The following is a 17,401-nucleotide window of genomic DNA, read 5'->3' as shown; positions in this document are numbered from 1 at the left end:
GGTAAAGCCAAAGTCTATGTGAAAGCACTTCACACAGACCTTTTAAGCCTCAAATTCTCAGCAGGAGCACTGCTGTTCTAGCATTCACTCCTGATTTCCACAGCTTGATGATTTGCAGTAAGATTATCCCATTTCTTTGCTGTACTGCCAACATGTGGCAGATGTTGCTAGATCCCAAAGCAGAAAGAGCACAGATTTAGTGGAGGCACAGCAATGTGCTACTACTCCCCAGCAGCAACCTAACACTGTGGGGTCAGCCCAGCATCAATCCCCACCAGCCAGTTCTCTGCCCCAAAACTCTTTATCACCAGTTTCTTGAGTCATGGACCTGTTCTCTAACTCTGTGCTAGACATTAGCAGGGAACACTGATGAGTTCCTTCACAGTTCTCTGGGTCACAGCATTATCTTGCCTGGGCCAGTCTGTCTCAGTGATATTCAACTGCTTTTCCCGTCCCTAGCTCTGGCTGGATGCTTATCACTTATTTGCCAGATGTGTGAGAAAACCACTGACAATTCTCTGAGAAAGGTCCTAAAATGTGTGCACTGGTCTGCAGAGTAAGGAAAAACATTGGTCATGCAAATAACAGTGCATGTGGACAACTGCATGGATCTGATGGGAAAATACCACCTTCACCAGTTCTAATGGGATTATTTAGTGCAAATACATCCCTTGGAGGACACTGTTAGGAACCGGTTTCTCACTCTTGAAAACTTTTATGAATTTAGGCCACAGTCCCAACCTCCTTTTCATTGCCCTCCTTCTGGTCAGCCACTGGTTTGGCAACTCTATGTTGGACAGATGTGTTGAAATCCTGAAAACTAAAATTACTTTTTTTTATACAAATGAGGGATGCTTTACAAGGGCATGTAGCAATAGAACAAGGGGGGATGGCTTCAAACCGAAAAGTGGGTAGATTTAGATATTTGGGAAGAAATTCTTTACTGTGAGGGTGGTGAGGCCCAGGTTGCCCAGCTGTGGCTGCCCCATCCCTGTTCAAGGCCAGGTTGGGCAGATCTGGTGGAAGATGCCCCTGGCTTTGGGGTGAAACTAGCTGATCTTTTAAGTCCCTTCCAACCCAAACCACTCTGTGAATCTATAACTCTACTCTTAATTTCTACTCTTGGCATGACATAAGAACCACAAGAGGACAAGGAACAGATTATTGTGACACCGATGTGAGATTTCCGTATTTATTCTCTGCGCACAGTCCAGCTCAGCTGAAACGCTCAGCTCCCTCCGGGGCTGCCCTCTCCTTCCCGCTCTCCGCGGAGCAGGGCCGGGCACGCCCGGGAGCGCTGCCTCAGAGGCGTTTTGGAGGCCGCTTTGGCGGCCATTTCAGCACAGCGCTCGGCCCCGCTCCCTTGTACCACAGCCGGGCCGCGGGCGGGACATAGACAAGCCCCGGCCCCGCCGCCCTCGCTGAGGGGCGGGACACGGACTGGCCCTGGCCTCGCCGCCTGCACTGAGGGAGCCGCGGAGGGCGGGACATGGAGCGGCCCCAGCCCCGCCGCCCTCTCTGAGGGAGCAGCGGAGGGGCGGGACGGGGGCAGCGCCTGCGCGGCGGGGCCGGGGTCGGGGCCGCGGGAAGTTCGGGCCACGTGGGGCGGGAGTGAGGCGGCGGTGGGCAGAGTGCGTCCCGCAGAGCGCCCCGGAGCCCCGCCGCGCTCGCCTCTTCAGGCTCGCTGCTCGCCCGCCCTCCGGCTCTCGCCATGGCCCCCGCCGAGATCCTCAGCGGCAAGATTGTCTCCGGGTACGTAGCGGGGCCGCCCGCCCGCCCTGCCCGCAGCTCGGCCGGGTTCCCTCGTGCGGGAAAGTCCGGGAGCTGTGGGGCTCCTGCCCTTCGGTGTGGCCGTGGAGCTGAGGGGTGCCCCGGCAAATCCCCGGGTGTGCTGGCAGCGGGATGGGGCTTGGGGGGTTTTACTCTGGCTCTGTGGACGAAGCAGGTTTGGAGACACCCTACAGCTTTTTCTCTAGCTTGCAGCCAAAGCTCGCTTCTTCCTGGCTGTAAACTGGGAGTTTCTGGACGAAGTACGGTGTTAAAGGTCTTAAGGAGAGTGCAAAGTGCCCCAGAACGCACCGGGTGCTGCTCAGCATGGATGAGATGAGAGCCCAGGCAGGTGTGAAGGCACGGGCTGACCTGCGGCTTCTGTGCCTGCAGGCTGGGCTGGTGGGATGCTTTATCAGCAGGAGTGGGGAACATGTGCTTTAGGTATGGGCTCTGTTTTCATACTCTACAAGCACTTACTCTTCCTCTTTAAAGGAAAATAAGTTGATTCACATGTTGGTAACACATAGCTGAATGGTCACAGGTGTCCTGCCAAAGCTATATAAAAGGTTTGGGAAACCTTAAAAGAAAAAGTGTTCTTGTACTTTTCAGCATTTACGCAGCTAGCAAGCCGTGGGTATAGGTGAGCCTGCATTGTGTCTTTAAAAGAAACAACTTTTGCTTGTCTTTTCTGCTGCCACTCAACACACACATTTGGTAAGAAAGCCAAATAAATGTCCCTAATCCTGGGGGAAATGCAGTGCAGTGGTTCTGTTGCATTCTGTGGAAACAGAGTTCGGTTAGGTAGGTTAGTTGGGTATCTGCTGTGGATATAATCAGGGAATTCGGGTAGAAAGGTTACATTTGAAAAGGTATAAAGTAATCTCAGCAAAGCAGTTAGTCTTCCTCTTAGGTATTGCTGTGTATGACACAGCTACATCTAACCAACAGTGGAGCAGTACTGAAAAGTAGGCCTAATGTGCCTTGAATGTGAATATCCATGAGGAAAGGCTGCTTACATGTTTTTTACCTGGTATTTTTGGAGCCAGTACCACCTGTGTGTTGCAGTCTCTCAGTCTTACATGCTTCATTCCACCTGATGCTTTTGGCATTGTTGGGGCCAGCACACTCTCTAATGCCTGTGCTTGCTGCTGGTGGGTAGGTGATGATTTGTAGGTTTCTTTCCTGTCATAAAAAGTCACCCCGAAGTGCAGTTGGTCCTGGAAAGATGCTACTTGGGGTACAATTCACATTAAAACTTCTAGCTTCCTTGGTGTGGCATGTTGCATTACTTAATTTTAAAGATATAGGAGTGAAATTTTTTATTTCTGTTTGTTTTCTGTACTATATAATAGCAGCTATAAACTACCAGTTATCAGAGGACATTCACGATGTGCAAATAGCGGGAAAGAGGCATGAGCTTTTAATAGGCACATGCAGGAGAAAGGTTTGATTAACTTCCAGCACATCTCTTAAGGTGTTGGGCTGAAGTCTTCTTCCAGACTCATCAAATCTTGACCTGAAGACACCACAGAATAAAAAAATAATTGCAGTTGCTCAGCTGTCCTTCACTCCTTTTATTTGTGCTGTATTTATGTTCAATACAGCAAAAGCATCACCTGCTGCCTGTGGGCCTTAGGTAGTTCTGCCTTTTTCTGGTGGGGTTCTTGAAGGAGTCATGAGGGATTGGGCTGTCCAGCCAGGAGACAGCTGTGCCTTTCCTCCAGACCCCTGGAGAAGTGCTGGTCCAAGGGATTCTCCCTGTTCAGAGTTCACCTCCAGGCCAAGAGTGGCAGCAGCAGAAGTGACAGGCATGTGGTTTTTCTAGGAATTTTCAACTGAACTGCCTGTTGTAGAAAGGGAATGTCTCTGACTTTGTATCAGCTGCAAAACGTTTTCAGTTACTGTCTTGTAGGGGGTGGGTTTTGTTACTTTACCCTTTAATCAAGAAAAATGTTTATTTGTAAGTCAGTCAAATATTGACAAATGAGTTGAATCAAACAAGTAATGTTCAGCTATGTAAAGCTGGGCTACTGTGTGTGTTTTAAATCAAAGCTCATAAGTATTGTGAACTTTCTCCTCCAGCCACCAAGCACCCCTTCCTCCAAATAGATGTAAAAATACCTAATTCCCAATCATGCCAGCTATTTAAACAAAAATCAGGTGGATATTGGCATTCTTATTCTTGTGAAACATGTAAAGGGAATAAGTACTTTGAGAGAGTTTCCTTGCCTCTATAAATAAGGAAAACTTAATGAAGTGATAAAGGCAGTTCACACCTTTGAAAGGCTCAGAACAGGTACAGAGGAAAATTGACAATTTCAGTGGCTTTGAGTATTTCCTGTGAGGATGGAAATGTGTTTAGGCTGGGCATGGGAAGGAGAACACAGCAGGCATTGTCTTCTCTGTAGGATTTTGGTGTTGATATTAATGCATCAACATCAAAATGCATCTAGTCTTCTTCTGTCAATACAAACAAGAAGCTTGCACAGTTTGTGAAATATATTAAATATTGGATGGGTTCTGCATCAATCTGAGTTGGCTGGTTACCTCAGGATGGATTTCCTCTACTTCTCTGAGTGGCTGTTTAGTAATTCTGCCTCAGATCTTGCTACAAGTTAAATTTGCCTCATTGGCAAATGAGTTACAAAAGATGAGTTATTGTATAACAGCACAGTAAACAAATGACTGATGGGAGGAGGAAAAGCAGTGCTTTAAGTGTGCAGGATATGGTGGGTTGAAGGTAATAAAAATACAGTATTCTACACCTTTTATTGCTGGTATTCCCAGAAGAAAAAACAATCTCTGTTTCTTTGTCTAAAGAGATAATCAGGGCAAAACATGGTAGTGACTCTTCTTTACAGTTTGTGCCCTGCAGTGAGTTCAGACTTTACCATCTGAAAGAACCCAGGTTTGGGAAACTCTGGCTTGGCCCAAATTGGTTGGTAGGAGCAGGAGTGGACCAACATTTCTGCTCTGGAAGAGTGGCTGATGAGCTGTGATGGCAGAGAAGATTTGGCCCCTCTCACAGCTCCTAGGGGTGGGCCGGGTAGTGCTTTGGGTTTAGAGTGCTCAATTAAGTGGTGATCAGGCTGAACTTACAGCTGGGGCTAACAGTGCAGTAAACAACTCCTCAGCCTTTTCAGTCTGGGCCTTTTTTTTTTTTTTTTTTTTTTTCTCCCAGAGTTCCTATTGTAACTCCAAGTAAATCTAGTCTGAAATGGAAAAAATTCCCTGATCCCTGAGCTTTCTTTTACCAGATCCTACCCACAATGTTTCAGGCTTGCACGGAAGGGTCCCACACTGTGGATGGGCTGAGTTAAAGTGAGCTGCCAGTGCTATTGGTGGCCCCAAATATGAGCAAGAACCCCTTGTGTTCAGTGCTGTGCAGACTCAGTTTAAAAAAATTGAACCCTGCTCTAAAGAGTTGATAAGAGAGGAGAAAACATTGTCTGGTGGACAGCAGGGCCACAGATGTGTGGTCTGTGCACATCAGCACCAGCTTACAGGGAAGGCAAAGAACATCTGGGGACTGCTGTGCCCCCTTTGTGGAATGAGTAAATTCCCAATATTGTTCCTTCAGAAGGCAAACCTTTGTAGATAGGCCTAGAATATTGTGTGGAGTGCTGGCAGCCACTAGGTCCAAAGGTGGATTGAGTCCTTTCCTATTGCTATTGTGTTTTCTGATTAAATCACCTGATAGTAGGTATTATATGCAAGTATCCATTTTGGGAAGCAGGCCTGCATGCATGTTGCAGCGTGGGAATGTGGTCTCATAACTCATGTTTGGGGCAAACTTTTCCAAGTTTTAAGGACTCAGCTTTGTGTTAAACTCTGTTGTTCTATTGTCAGTCATCCACATTTGCAAAGTGCCTCAATTGCTGTCTCTCAGACCCACCTTGGACATGATGAAAAAGTATTTAAAAATCAGAAATGTCTTTGTGTGTTTATCTGGTCTGAAGAGAGCTCATGCATGTATTTGTGCTGACCCAGCCAATAAGGTGGTTAAAAAACCTTGTGAGTGTCGAAGTGGTAGAAAGTAGAAGGCATTTTTCCTAGGAGATAATGACAGTGTGTCAGGAGCATGAGACAAGAGGGTGGGAGATGTGAAGTCATTCCAGCTCTAAATGATGTCTGGAGCCAGCTGTTGAATTGCCAGCAGTGTTCAGATGGTCTTTCCCGAGGTATTTCCTATCCCAGTGCCACTCATTGAGCCAAGCTGTCAGTTCCCTGAGGAGAGACTCCTCTGTGCCTCCTTTGGGTGCAGTGGAATGTTCTGTGACATTCTTCTCTGCCGTCCCCTCACAGCATTTTAAGACAATGCAGTTGTCCTGACCTTGGACATGGTGCCATGGTGGTTTGGAGATGGGAAAGTTTGTTTTTCCACATTATGGTGTTGGTCATGGGAGCAGTGGCAGTGCTGGTGGCTGTGAGGAGGAATGGCTGCAAGAACAGCAGCTCTGGCCAGGATGGAGCAGGACCTGGGGAGGACCATCAGCCTCATGCAGCTGTCTCTGCAGGGCTGCAGCAGGAGCATTTCTGCTGCATGGTTATGAAACCCTTGGGGAATCTGTGATCCAGGCAGTAGAGCCAGACCCTCCCCTTTGGGGACAGGCTTCTTCTGGAGCATCAGTGTCTCTGAGGAGGTGTTTCCAGGTCCTGTGTTTGGCACTCTTTACATAGACTTCTGACCCTGTTACTCAAAGGAGGAACAGAAACGCACTGGGGACACACAGTGTGGTGCTGTGTGTCCTCACCAGCTGGGCACTGAGTCCATAATCCCACAGGAGGGTGTGAGGTTCTGCTAATATGGGAACCATGTTCTCTCCATTTCCAGCAGAGCTAAAGGAGTGTGGTTTGTCCTTTGTCTGAATTACTGGGAAATTCACTTAATAAATTTAAATTCAGTTCACTGTTGCAGCCCACAGACAGAAATGCTAACAAGTTCTTTAATCTCTGGAGCTGGCTGTTGCATTGTATGCTTAGAACCTTGTGCTGTCCTTAACCTGTGTGGACCCTGGACTTTTGTTTGCTGCATGAATTTGTTTGTGGAAGGGCACGTGGGGCTTAGGGTCAGAGAGAAGGCTTTTGGGGAAGCAGACACATAGAATTGCAAATTTGCTATTTGAAGACTTAAAAGAATCTTCATACAGCCAGTAAAAAGTAGTGTTGATTTATCAATATGAACTTTTATCTTTGGGAAGGCCTGAGGTCCATAAAAGAATTTTGTAGACTGTATAACTAAATAGCTGCTGGTTTGCAAAGATAATTTTTATGGCTTTGGGGAAAAACAATGATTTCTTCTTTTTTTCTTGAATTTTCTCTTAAACCTTTGCCCGTGTGGTGCTTTGAACACTGGAAGCAGTGGCACCAAACGCTAGGTGGCTGTCTAACAAATGATTCCTTGATTGAAGGCTCCTAAAGAAAATCACACTGACAGCACCACGTTTGTGTGTGTGCTGCCTTTTTTCGGGAGGTGACCTGGCACCTAATTATGGAGAGTGACAGCAATGCCATGTGTGAGCAGTTGTGGCTGCTGGGGGTGATAGCACACCACAGCCCTGCTTCACAGAGGAAGTTGGGTGGGCTCATTTCTCTTCAGCTGAGAAGACTGCAATAAAAGTAATACCTAAACCTGGGGCCCTTTCTAATATTTCATGTTTGTTTGTATTTCTTTTTGTTTGCTGGCCACAAACCAGCGCTGGAACTTACTGGAACACCAGAGATCTCAGAAATAGTTCCCTTGAGGAGTTCCCCACTCACTGGCCACGTCCAGGGGGTTTGTGATGCTCCTCGAGATTGTTGTGTTGTTAGAGGCTGCTCATGAGCCAGCTCAGGTGCTCCCTAGGGGCTTACAGCTGCAGTGTAAGGAGAGGCACTTGGGGATTTTGCTGCCCAGCAGATGATTTTTTTTGTCACTTAAGCACAAAGAATTGCTGGGCTGTGACTGTGGTCACAAGGGTTTTCAGGTGAAGAGAGATGAGAATGTTGATTCTATGATCAGAAAGCTTGATTTATTATTTTATTATATATATATTACATTATAACTGTACTAAAAAGAGTAGAAAGAAAGGTTCTCAGAAGGTTAGCTAAGCTAAGAATAGAAAAGAATGAATAACAAAGGCAGCTGGCTCAGACTGAGAGCGAGAGCCACCTCTGCCATGACTAGTCAGTAAATTTAAACATCTACAGGAGACTAATCACAGATCTACTTGTTGCATTCTACAGCAACAGATAACCATTGTTTACATTTGTTGCTGAAACTGCAGCTTCTCACAAGGAAAAATCTTAAGAAAAGATTTTTCACAAAAGATATCTGTGACACTGGGCTAAGGTTTGCTATGAGACTTTCTGACCTCATCAGCTGGTCCTGATGTCAAGTGTTCTACTGAGGTGACAGCCAAAGAAAGGCTCAGATCTGGTTTCTTAATAAGGCTGAGAACAGTCACTTCCACTGAGACTTTGAACCACTTGGGCAGATGCAGGTACCTATAAATACTCTGAACCCACTCCTCAGGTGCAGCAGAGCTCTGGCCACGTGATCCAGGATGCAGCAGGAGAGATGCATGATTTGGGATGTAGCTGGAGGCTGTGACTCCCTCTGAGATGAGGCTTCAAACAGCCTTAGGGCTGCTTCTGGCTGGGCAAGCTGTGCTGTCCCCTGGGATCAGGCTGCTGGGCTGAGGAGCTGTGTGCTGCTGCCATTCCCCTGTCTCCTGCCTCTGGCAGCTCTGATTTGGAGCTCAGTTGCAGGGTGGAGTTGCCTCGCTGGCTGTTTGTTTTCCTCTGTGCAGGAATCACAGGCTCCCAGCTGGCATCAGCTGTGTCCCCTGTCCCTGTACCCTTGCCATTCGCATTTTTAATGAACTGGCACCAGCAGCACCTGCTCCAGTCTGGGAAGTCTGGTCCCACTCGGGCAGTAGCACACCTGGTGATACTGATGTGAGGCTAAATGAGCACAAGGAGAGCTGTGTTTTACACAAAAGGCTGTTTGGTGCAGGGTGGATTTGCTGAGTGTGGTGGTGGCACCTTCTCATCTCAGAGAATGGGGATGGGACACAGGATGGAGGTCACATGGACAGACCTGTCGAGCCTCCCATGTCCTGTGAGGTTTTGCTTACCTGGCTTTTGCTTCTGAGTGTCTCTTAGATTTGCAGTGCCGTGCCACAGGCTCCTTCCAGTGCCATGAGCCTGTGAGATGGACAGAACTGGTCAGTTCTTTCAGAATCCTGACTGCCTCTGGTGAGGAGATGGAGCAGTTGGGCCTCCCCTTCCCTGGTGAAGCATTCTGCCTGTGGGGCCAGAGGATGGTTGAGAAATTAGAGAGGAGCACAAGGCTGGGGAGAGGTGATAACAGTGACTTTTGAGCTGTCTGTGGCTGATTTCAGTGCTGGGTACTCGTCATTAAAATGTTCCATGGTGAACTGGGTGTGAGTTCACATCTGAGCTAGAACAACCAGTCAGTGCTCTGCTTCAAAGTTGTGATTTTTTTACAACTGTATCCTTAAACCTGCCTTTACTGAAGAGTTGGCCTGAGCTGTGAACCAGGGTTTGGTGACTTTTCCTCACTCCTGTCCACCTCCCATTCTCCTCCCTGCTTTATCTTTGGGTACCTCCTGCTTTTTTAGTTATTTCCCAGAATTTTACCATTGTAGATTCATAACCCCTTACCAGGACAGCTTTTGTGACAGTGACAACTGGTGCCTCTGGGATTCAGGTAATTTTAGTACAGCATTGGTGAAAAGAGGATTTCCTTTTGAGAAATGAGTTTGAAGTCCCAAGAGTTTCCATGCCAAATTTTGAATCTTTTTTTTACCCTTGCATCCTCTGACAGCATGAAGAGGCACAATGTAGACTTCAAAGAAATAAAGTTATTTAAATAAATCTGAATGAACCTGGTTCCAGAGTGTCTCAGTGATTTTTTTTACATCAGTTTTATTTGGAGATTGCTGGGAGCTGTGTACTCAAGGCATAAGTGCATGTTTGCCAGTCTGCCCATCTGTCACTTTTACAACTCCTGACTGTATCAGAATTCAGCCCTGTGATTAACTTCTACCTTGTATTTCTTTTCATTTTTTCCCCTTTTCAGACAAGTGAGAGAGAGACTAAAGCAGCAAGTTGTTGAGATGACTCAGAAATTTCCAGGCTTCAGACCAGGACTTGCCATTTTACAGGTATTGTTTTCTTTCATGCCAACTACAGAAAATATGAGTTTCTTTGCAGTGGTAAAGGCTGATGAGCTTCATCAAGGCTGCCTTGAAGTTGGTAGCATTTTATTAGGAACAGTGTTCTCTGTGAGATGGTGCCAGAGTCCTGCTATGTCTTTTTGCTAAGTATCAGAGCCCAGCGACATTTTTGGGTTTTTAAGTTGTTTTATTTCTTTCTTCAGACCCTGTTCTCTGTTGGAGTGTTGTGTTTGTGAAATGGTAAAATCAAGCTGTTTGCCTGTTAAGAGCAAGCAGTGCTTGTAAACTCCATTTGAAATCTCTGCACTTGAGTGAGCCCTGAAGTTTGGCAGCTTTCAGAGATGTGTTTGTACCAGAAATCCTCCAAATGGGAAGTTTATTAAGTGATCTGGTCTGCTGTTATGTCAAAACATGGAGAGAAAAGAGGGGTAGAAGAGGGGAGGGAACCCAAACAAAACTAAAACTACCTTTGGCCAGGATGACTTTGAGTACAAGGGATGGAACAACATTCTTTTGCTGAATTGAATGTCCCTCAGAAGTGAGCAGGTGTTAGAGTCTACCAGAAAGGCTTGCAGAGGTAAAAGCACTAAAAAGCACATAACAGGTACAGGGGTTTGACCTGTGTTTGGCATATTTTTTTCTTTGCAGCTATAAAAAGATGGAAACTGTTCTTAGGTCAGAAGGTGACCAGCAGTAGCAAGTGTCATGCTGCAGGAAGGACCCGTGTGTCCACAAAAGCTAGAGGGAATGGAAGTGGCTGCTTAGAGCAGCGACTTTTGTCCTTTTTCAGTACTTTGAGCCCCTGCAGAGCCTTTGGTGCCTGTCTGTGGATTCCAGTGCTAATACCACCATAGCACACAAAGGCCACACTCCTCTTTGATGCCAGGAACAAATTTGTGCTTGTGTTTTGTTTTGGTTTGTTTTTCTGGTTTTCCTTTCCATTAGCTTTAAGCGGATGGTCTCTACAGAAGCTTTGTCTGCAGATGCTTGGGAGGAAGGAGGGTTTAAAAATTTAGTAGTGCTTTGATGAAAGCTGCTGAACTGTTCACCTCATAAACTGTGTTGAAAAATTGCTGTCTTGTGGTGCTATTGGGTTGTTTTCCTGGTGGGCCTTGTATTCAGTCCTGGATTGTCTCAGAGTCCTTTACAACCTGTTTGCTCTTTGGCTATCTGACACTTTTGTAAGCTGTCAAACAATCTGGACTTGGAGTTCATCTCCTAATATTGGTATTTGCAGCTGTCTGTTTTTCAGTGAAGTCAGGACAATGAGCTGTTTTTATTTGTAGCACACAATACATTATGTGCTCTGTTCTTGGAAGGTGTCTGGTGTCCTCTGAGCTCAAAGAATAAGTCAGTTAATCTTTATTTTTTTTTGTCCTGTAGTCAGTAATTCCTTATTCACAAAACATATGTTTGCTGACATCTCCTGCTTCTCTTCCCTTTGTGAAGCAAACCTTTTCCTAAATCCAGCAGACTTTACAGGGGGAGACTGCCACTTTATCTGTACCTAGGAGGAAGAACCGATGTGTTCTGGGTGATCAGGTCATTCCTGCAGCTTGTAGTCTATGTGAGAACCAGGGATGGCTGCCGAGTACCAGGGAAGAGAATTTCAAGAGCTTGCTTATCAGCTTTTCCCTATTTGACCCCTATTTTCTTAAGGTTAGAAGGAATATTACCTTTAACAAAAATACTGGATGATGGAAGTAGTCTCCTGAAATGCAGTTGTACTGTGAGCACTCAGTGCTGCCAAAAACTGCAGGCATTTGTTCCACTTGCTGCTTTTTCTTTGTGCACCACTTTGTCCTTGTTTTGGTTTTTGTTTGGCAGGAAAATTCCCAAGGTTCAAAACTGCAGGGGAAGAAATGTCTCCATCAAAGCACACACATACATAAAATTAAGATTCCCGAATATCAAAGAGGCCCAACGTTTTTGAAAGCCTTAATCAGATAATTGAATGTTATCAGCACCTGCTGATGATGTTAATTAGCTAAGGATTTAACTTTCTCAGATCAGATGGCAGGCAGTATTTTCTGCTTTGGGGATCACTGTGTTTTTAAGGTTTTTCAACAGATACAAATAGTTTGTGCAGGAGATCAGAAACTTGTCTTTAACTGCCTTGTTCTTGAAAGAACTTTCCTGTTAGCTCCAGCTGTTCATATCCTCTATCAGTGTGTTTTACAGTAATTCAGGAATACCTCTGTCTCCTTGATGTGGATCCAAGGAAGCTGAGGGTTAAGCCCATCTCAGCCTGTGTCTGGGTCTCTATTCTGTGCTTTTCATCCTTAGGTTGGAAATCGGGATGATTCAAACCTCTACATTCAGATGAAGCTGAAGGCTGCTGCTGAGGTAATCCTGGACTTTTAGGACTACTTTTTACCCTCCTACAGTTGGTCAGATCTGAATATGAAAAACCAGATGCAAGTCAACAGTTTTGTCTAAGTTTTTCCAGTATTAGAGAAAGCAGTGTTGGCCTGAATTCTCAGTTACAAGAATTGTGTAGGTGTGTAACCTGAGAGCCAAGGGGGGTGCTCTGGTCACAGCAGTGTGCCTTGCTGCCACTTTTTGTGTGATCATCACAGATTACATTTGTCTCAAGTGCTGTGTCTTTCCTGACCCTTGGCCTTGTTCTTATCTTCCCTGCCTGTAGGAAGATAAGAACAAGGTACCTGCAGTTGCTTTGTGCTTGTCACAGGTAGAGCATTACTTACTACAACAGGGCAGGGACACAGATCAGTGCATTTTTCCCTAGGTGATACCTGGCATTTCTGCTGGTATTTTAAGGCAGTGTGCTCTCAAGCAAAGCTGATGTTGTTCATGTCAAAAGGTGAATAGGACAGTTAGAGGACAGAGTCAGTAGGCAAAGCACTAATCTTTCTTTAATGATATTTCTAAATTGTAGGACTTGGAACCTCAGGAACAGGAGAGAGACTTGGGAAATGTGACAGAATGCAGCTGTGATTTAGCTGGATAGAGAGATTAGCCAGATCAATTGGATGTCAATTCAGAAATCAGATAATTTGTTGTTATTCTCATTTGCAGATTGGGATCAGTGCCAATCACATAAAATTGCCAAATACAGCAACAGAAGCTGATGTAAGTAATACAGCCAGTGATGAAAAAATACATAACTTCAGTGTTGTGCTGAAGATATCTTTGCCCTGTCATTGTATAAAAAGGGCTACTTGCCTATTGCTACTAACTAATGAAAAAAGAATTGGAACCTGGTGAGGTGTTTTTGTGTTTTTTTAAAGAAAACTAAAACCCTACATGTAAAATTTAGAGACTTTAGGAGCTTTTTTTTTTAATAAAGAATGTAATTGGTTTATACTTTTGGGTGGAAAAGCTAAACATAAAGTTTGTATATTTTAATCCAGATAAGATTATGTTTTTTCTTTTGCATCAGTCATATTTCAGTTCGTGAGCCATTAGTTTTTGATGTTTGCTGTTGTAGGTGCTCAAGTGCATTGCCTCTTTGAATGCAGACCCAGCTGTTCATGGCTTTATAGTGCAGCTGCCACTTGACTCTGATAATCCCATCAACACAGAAAAAATAACCAATGCTGTTGCACCTGAGAAGGACGTGGATGGGTAAGCTGGTTTCACCCCTGGAGAGCATGACAGCTACTCCAGAAAGAAACCTCTTTTCTTTATTTTCTCTTCAACAGTGAGGGTGGGTAACTTACTTGGCCTTTATTCTTTCAAAATACAGCTTAAGTAGCATCAATGCTGGGAAACTCTCTAGAGGGGACCTTGGAGACTGCTTTATTCCATGTACGCCAAAGGGATGCATGGAACTCATCAGGCAGACAGGTAAGGAGGTTTCCATACACTATCCATGAGTGCAGGAGTCTTCAATAAGTGCAGAAATCACACATTGTGAGGCTCTGCTTCATAGCTTTTGCTGAGATACCACATTTCATCTCTGCTGCCCTAGATAGTGGAACAACTAGGTTAAAATGGTCTTCCCTTCCTCCCTCCCTCCCTCCCAGCTGCAATTCCCTACCACACACAACAAAGAAAAGCAGAATTCTGAAGTACCAGGGCCAGAGTTAAACTGACCAAGACTCCAGAGCAGCTTGAGTTAGTGTGTACCAGGCTGCACAGTGACCTCTCTTTGCTCTCTGTGACTGTGTGTGGGGCAGGTGTCCAGGTGGCAGGGAAGAGAGCCGTGGTGATCGGCCGCAGTAAGATCGTGGGGGCTCCCATGCACGACCTGCTGCTCTGGAACAACGCAACAGTCACCACCTGCCATTCCAAGACCTCCACCCTGGCTGAGGAGGTAAGGGCAGCCTGCAGTTATTTGTCCAGGCCACTCTGCTTCATGTACTGTGCTGCTGCTGTGAGTCATTAGGTCTGGGGTGCCTTTCATCTGAATTGGTTTCCCAGTTGTGCTCATTGTGTGGTTGTGTAAATACTTCCGCTGGAATTAGGATCTTGATTATTTTTGGCACTTAATTAGAAGGGTTTAATTATAACAATAAAATTATTATTTTTGTGGTCTTTGAGCAAGTGCTGAGAATTTAATCATCCCTTCCTAATCTCCATGTAGGGGTTGGCAAAACAGCATATGTTTTTGGTTTTTTGATTATTTTTTTAACCAAAAAGACCAGGTGGTGGTCTGCTCTAATGACTGAGAAACATTAGGCCAAATGATTTCTCAGTGGGTTTATTTTTTTCAGTCGATTTTCTATGACAGGGAGTTGGTACCATTTCCCTCTTCAGCAGTGAGAGTGACAGAAATAGTGTTTTGCTGTGCTGCCACCTACTTGGATTTCGTAGAGCCATCAGCACTGCCAGGCTCTGTAGGCAAGTATTAAAGCTGAAAAAGGGAGTAGGAGTGTTTGAATATAACTCGCAAAGTAGATCAGAAACACTGCAATGCTTCACACTGTTAAGTTGCTGTGCAGTAAGACCATCATTAGCTTGATTAAAAATTGAAGTGCTCATATTTAATGATATCTTAAAAATAGTTTATCTCCCTTGAAGATTAAAGGAAAAAAATCCAAGGGATAGCAGCTTCCTAAGCAAATGTGAATGAAGCAGTGCAGGAACTGACAATGAGCTTTAGCTGGAGTCTTTAACACCAGCTTCATGGATCTGTCAAATTTACTGAATAGTCCCAGAATGAATATTAGTGCTGAAATGCAGTCAGCTTCCCCTGGAGTTGTGTGTTATGCAGTCCTGGACATGAAAAGCACAAGACAGTGCTGTCACCAGTGAAGTGCTGCTTAGTTCTGTGCAGGGGTTGTTCTTGGCTGAGCAAGATGAGTTCTTGCTGTCTGATGAGTGCTGGGTATATTTCTAGCACTGAATGTGCAGGGATATTTGAAGGAAGAGAAGAATATTCAGAAGGCTTTAATTTTATCTAAATGTAGCCTGTGTGATCCACTTGGGAATCATGGAGGAGTTAGAGGAGGTTGTGAAGTGTTGACTAGCAATAGTTCAGGGTAGGAGTGTGAAAATAGGCCATTATTTCTAGCTGCAGGAATCTGTCCTTGCCAAGGAACTGGCAGCTACCTTTAAATGCTGAGAGTGCCCTTCCATGCCTCCAATGGCAATGGGTGAGCACAGTTCACTGCAGCTCAACCTGATTTTACTTGCTGCAGAAGCAGCTCTGCATTTTTCCCCTGCCAGTGTGATACACAGTTGTTTGTTGTTGTTAAATTTCTTTTGTAGGTTGGCAAAGCTGACATCCTGGTGGTTGCGGCTGGTAGAGCTGAAATGGTAAAAGGTGAATGGATCAAGCCTGGTGCCATCGTGATAGACTGTGGAATTAACCATGTGCCAGGTGTGTGGGCAATGTGTAACACGTGGGGATGTGTTTGTTTGTGTATCAATGCAGTTGCTAAGCTCATGAATTCTGTTTCCTTGGTGTCTCTGGTCCACATGGACTTCTTTCTCCTCTAAGTCTGTCTTAAGTAGTGATGACAACCTCTGGCAATGCCAAAGTAACCACTGGTCTGAAGCACTCTCCTAAAGCAGATCAGAGGCAGTTTTGATTCAGCCTTCAACGAGGCTGATGATTAATAGAGGAAAGAGGAGGCCTATGACATACTGCAGCAGAATATCCATTTAATTTGCTCCAGCTACATGGTGAAGTCTTGTCACTGTTGTCACTCTGGAGCTCAGGGCTTTGCTGTCATTACTTCATGCTTGGATCTGTTGAAGCAGATCCCTTTGAAGTACAGAAATGACAAGCAGTCTCTTAAAGTAGCTGTGGATTTGTTGAATCACAGCATTAACTTCTTAGGCTTGAATGGTTGTTGTCTTGAAACAAAGCAGATTGTGCAAGAGTATTGGTGACAATGGCTCAGGCAGAGAATAAAGTGCTTTAACATAATGGATTTTAGGGTAGGGTTTCACTTAGCTGCACCTTCCTTATAAAGATGCTACAGACAGTCTGGCAATTTCTGTTTTCATCTCATTTTAAATCCAAATTACAGATATTGAATGATATGGAAAATTAGTCACTCTTACTGTGCTACACCCACAAGGCTTTTAAAAAGTAGTTTTCATAATTAATCAGTCATTTTATTGCCATTATTTAAGAGAATGTAAAGAAATTTCTGTTCAGTGGTCTTGTTACTCAAAGTTGACATTAGGCTGCTTTTAAAAACATTAGTCCTCTATCTAATTAAAAAGTCATCTGCTGTTCTGTTTGTTGCTTGTTGGTTTTGTTCCAAACAACCCAAACTTGGGCTATTTGCCAAAACCCACAAGGTCACTGCTGATGTGCATGAAGCAGAATGGGCTGGAGTCTCCCCAGCTGACATGTTGCAAATAAAACCCCCATTGTGTTTCTGATATATGATGGTTTGACCTTTTCTCAGGCTTTATTTGAACCTGATGTCTGAGGACACACCCCTGTTCCTTTGCAATCAGCCTGCCTTGAGCAGTGCTCTGACATCTGAGCTTCTTGTGCAGCCAGCCCAGTCAGTGTCACATGGAGTACCCTTAATGGCATTGAGATTTGATAATTGAGACTTGATAGAGTTTCATGGAAACTGTCACATTTTAAATGATGGGTATTATAGGCTCTGGTTTGGTTTTTCTTTTTCCTGTGGTTTTCTGAAGCTGCTGAGTTTTCCTGACTTTTTTCCCCTCTGTTATGTTGAGAAAAGGTTTTCAGCTGAATCTTTTGGGAAATGAGTACCAGAATTGTAGGAATTGCAGTGCTACAGCAAGAGCAGCAGCCAGCTTGCTGCCTTCTCCAGCCAAGTCACTGTGCAGATAGAATATTGCTGCTGGCTGTGATGGTGCTTTGAATGCGATGGGGTGAGAGCACATGCATCTTACCACAGGTGTAAGTGCACCCAGCTCTAGGTGCCTCCCAGGTGCAGCTGGAGGACATGGCAATCTCTGGGTATGCCTTTGGTTTGCTAGTCAGGGTACCCCATGCATGCAGATCCCAAACTGATTTGATATACCAGGACATTTCCTTGTGCTGT

The 17,401-nt window shown here is 45.0% G+C and overlaps 1 protein-coding gene across 1 annotated transcript in view; it reads left to right on the top strand.

Annotated features, from left to right (window-relative positions):
• Positions 1-1,573: 1,573 nt before the first annotated feature.
• Positions 1,574-17,401, top strand: part of MTHFD1 (methylenetetrahydrofolate dehydrogenase, cyclohydrolase and formyltetrahydrofolate synthetase 1) — a 40,526-nt gene continuing 24,698 nt past the window's right edge. Inside the window, exons 1-8 of the mRNA XM_059474324.1 lie at positions 1,574-1,752; positions 9,857-9,941; positions 12,240-12,299; positions 12,993-13,046; positions 13,405-13,541; positions 13,663-13,763; positions 14,096-14,232; positions 15,630-15,741. Of these exons, the coding sequence (XP_059330307.1) occupies positions 1,712-1,752; positions 9,857-9,941; positions 12,240-12,299; positions 12,993-13,046; positions 13,405-13,541; positions 13,663-13,763; positions 14,096-14,232; positions 15,630-15,741 (727 nt within the window). The 5' untranslated portion in view covers positions 1,574-1,711. The remainder of the gene's footprint in view (positions 1,753-9,856; positions 9,942-12,239; positions 12,300-12,992; positions 13,047-13,404; positions 13,542-13,662; positions 13,764-14,095; positions 14,233-15,629; positions 15,742-17,401) is intronic.

This window comes from Ammospiza nelsoni, chromosome 6, assembly GCF_027579445.1.
Source record: "Ammospiza nelsoni isolate bAmmNel1 chromosome 6, bAmmNel1.pri, whole genome shotgun sequence".
NCBI lineage: Eukaryota > Metazoa > Chordata > Aves > Passeriformes > Passerellidae > Ammospiza > Ammospiza nelsoni.
This window is presented reverse-complemented; position numbering and strand designations above follow the sequence as displayed.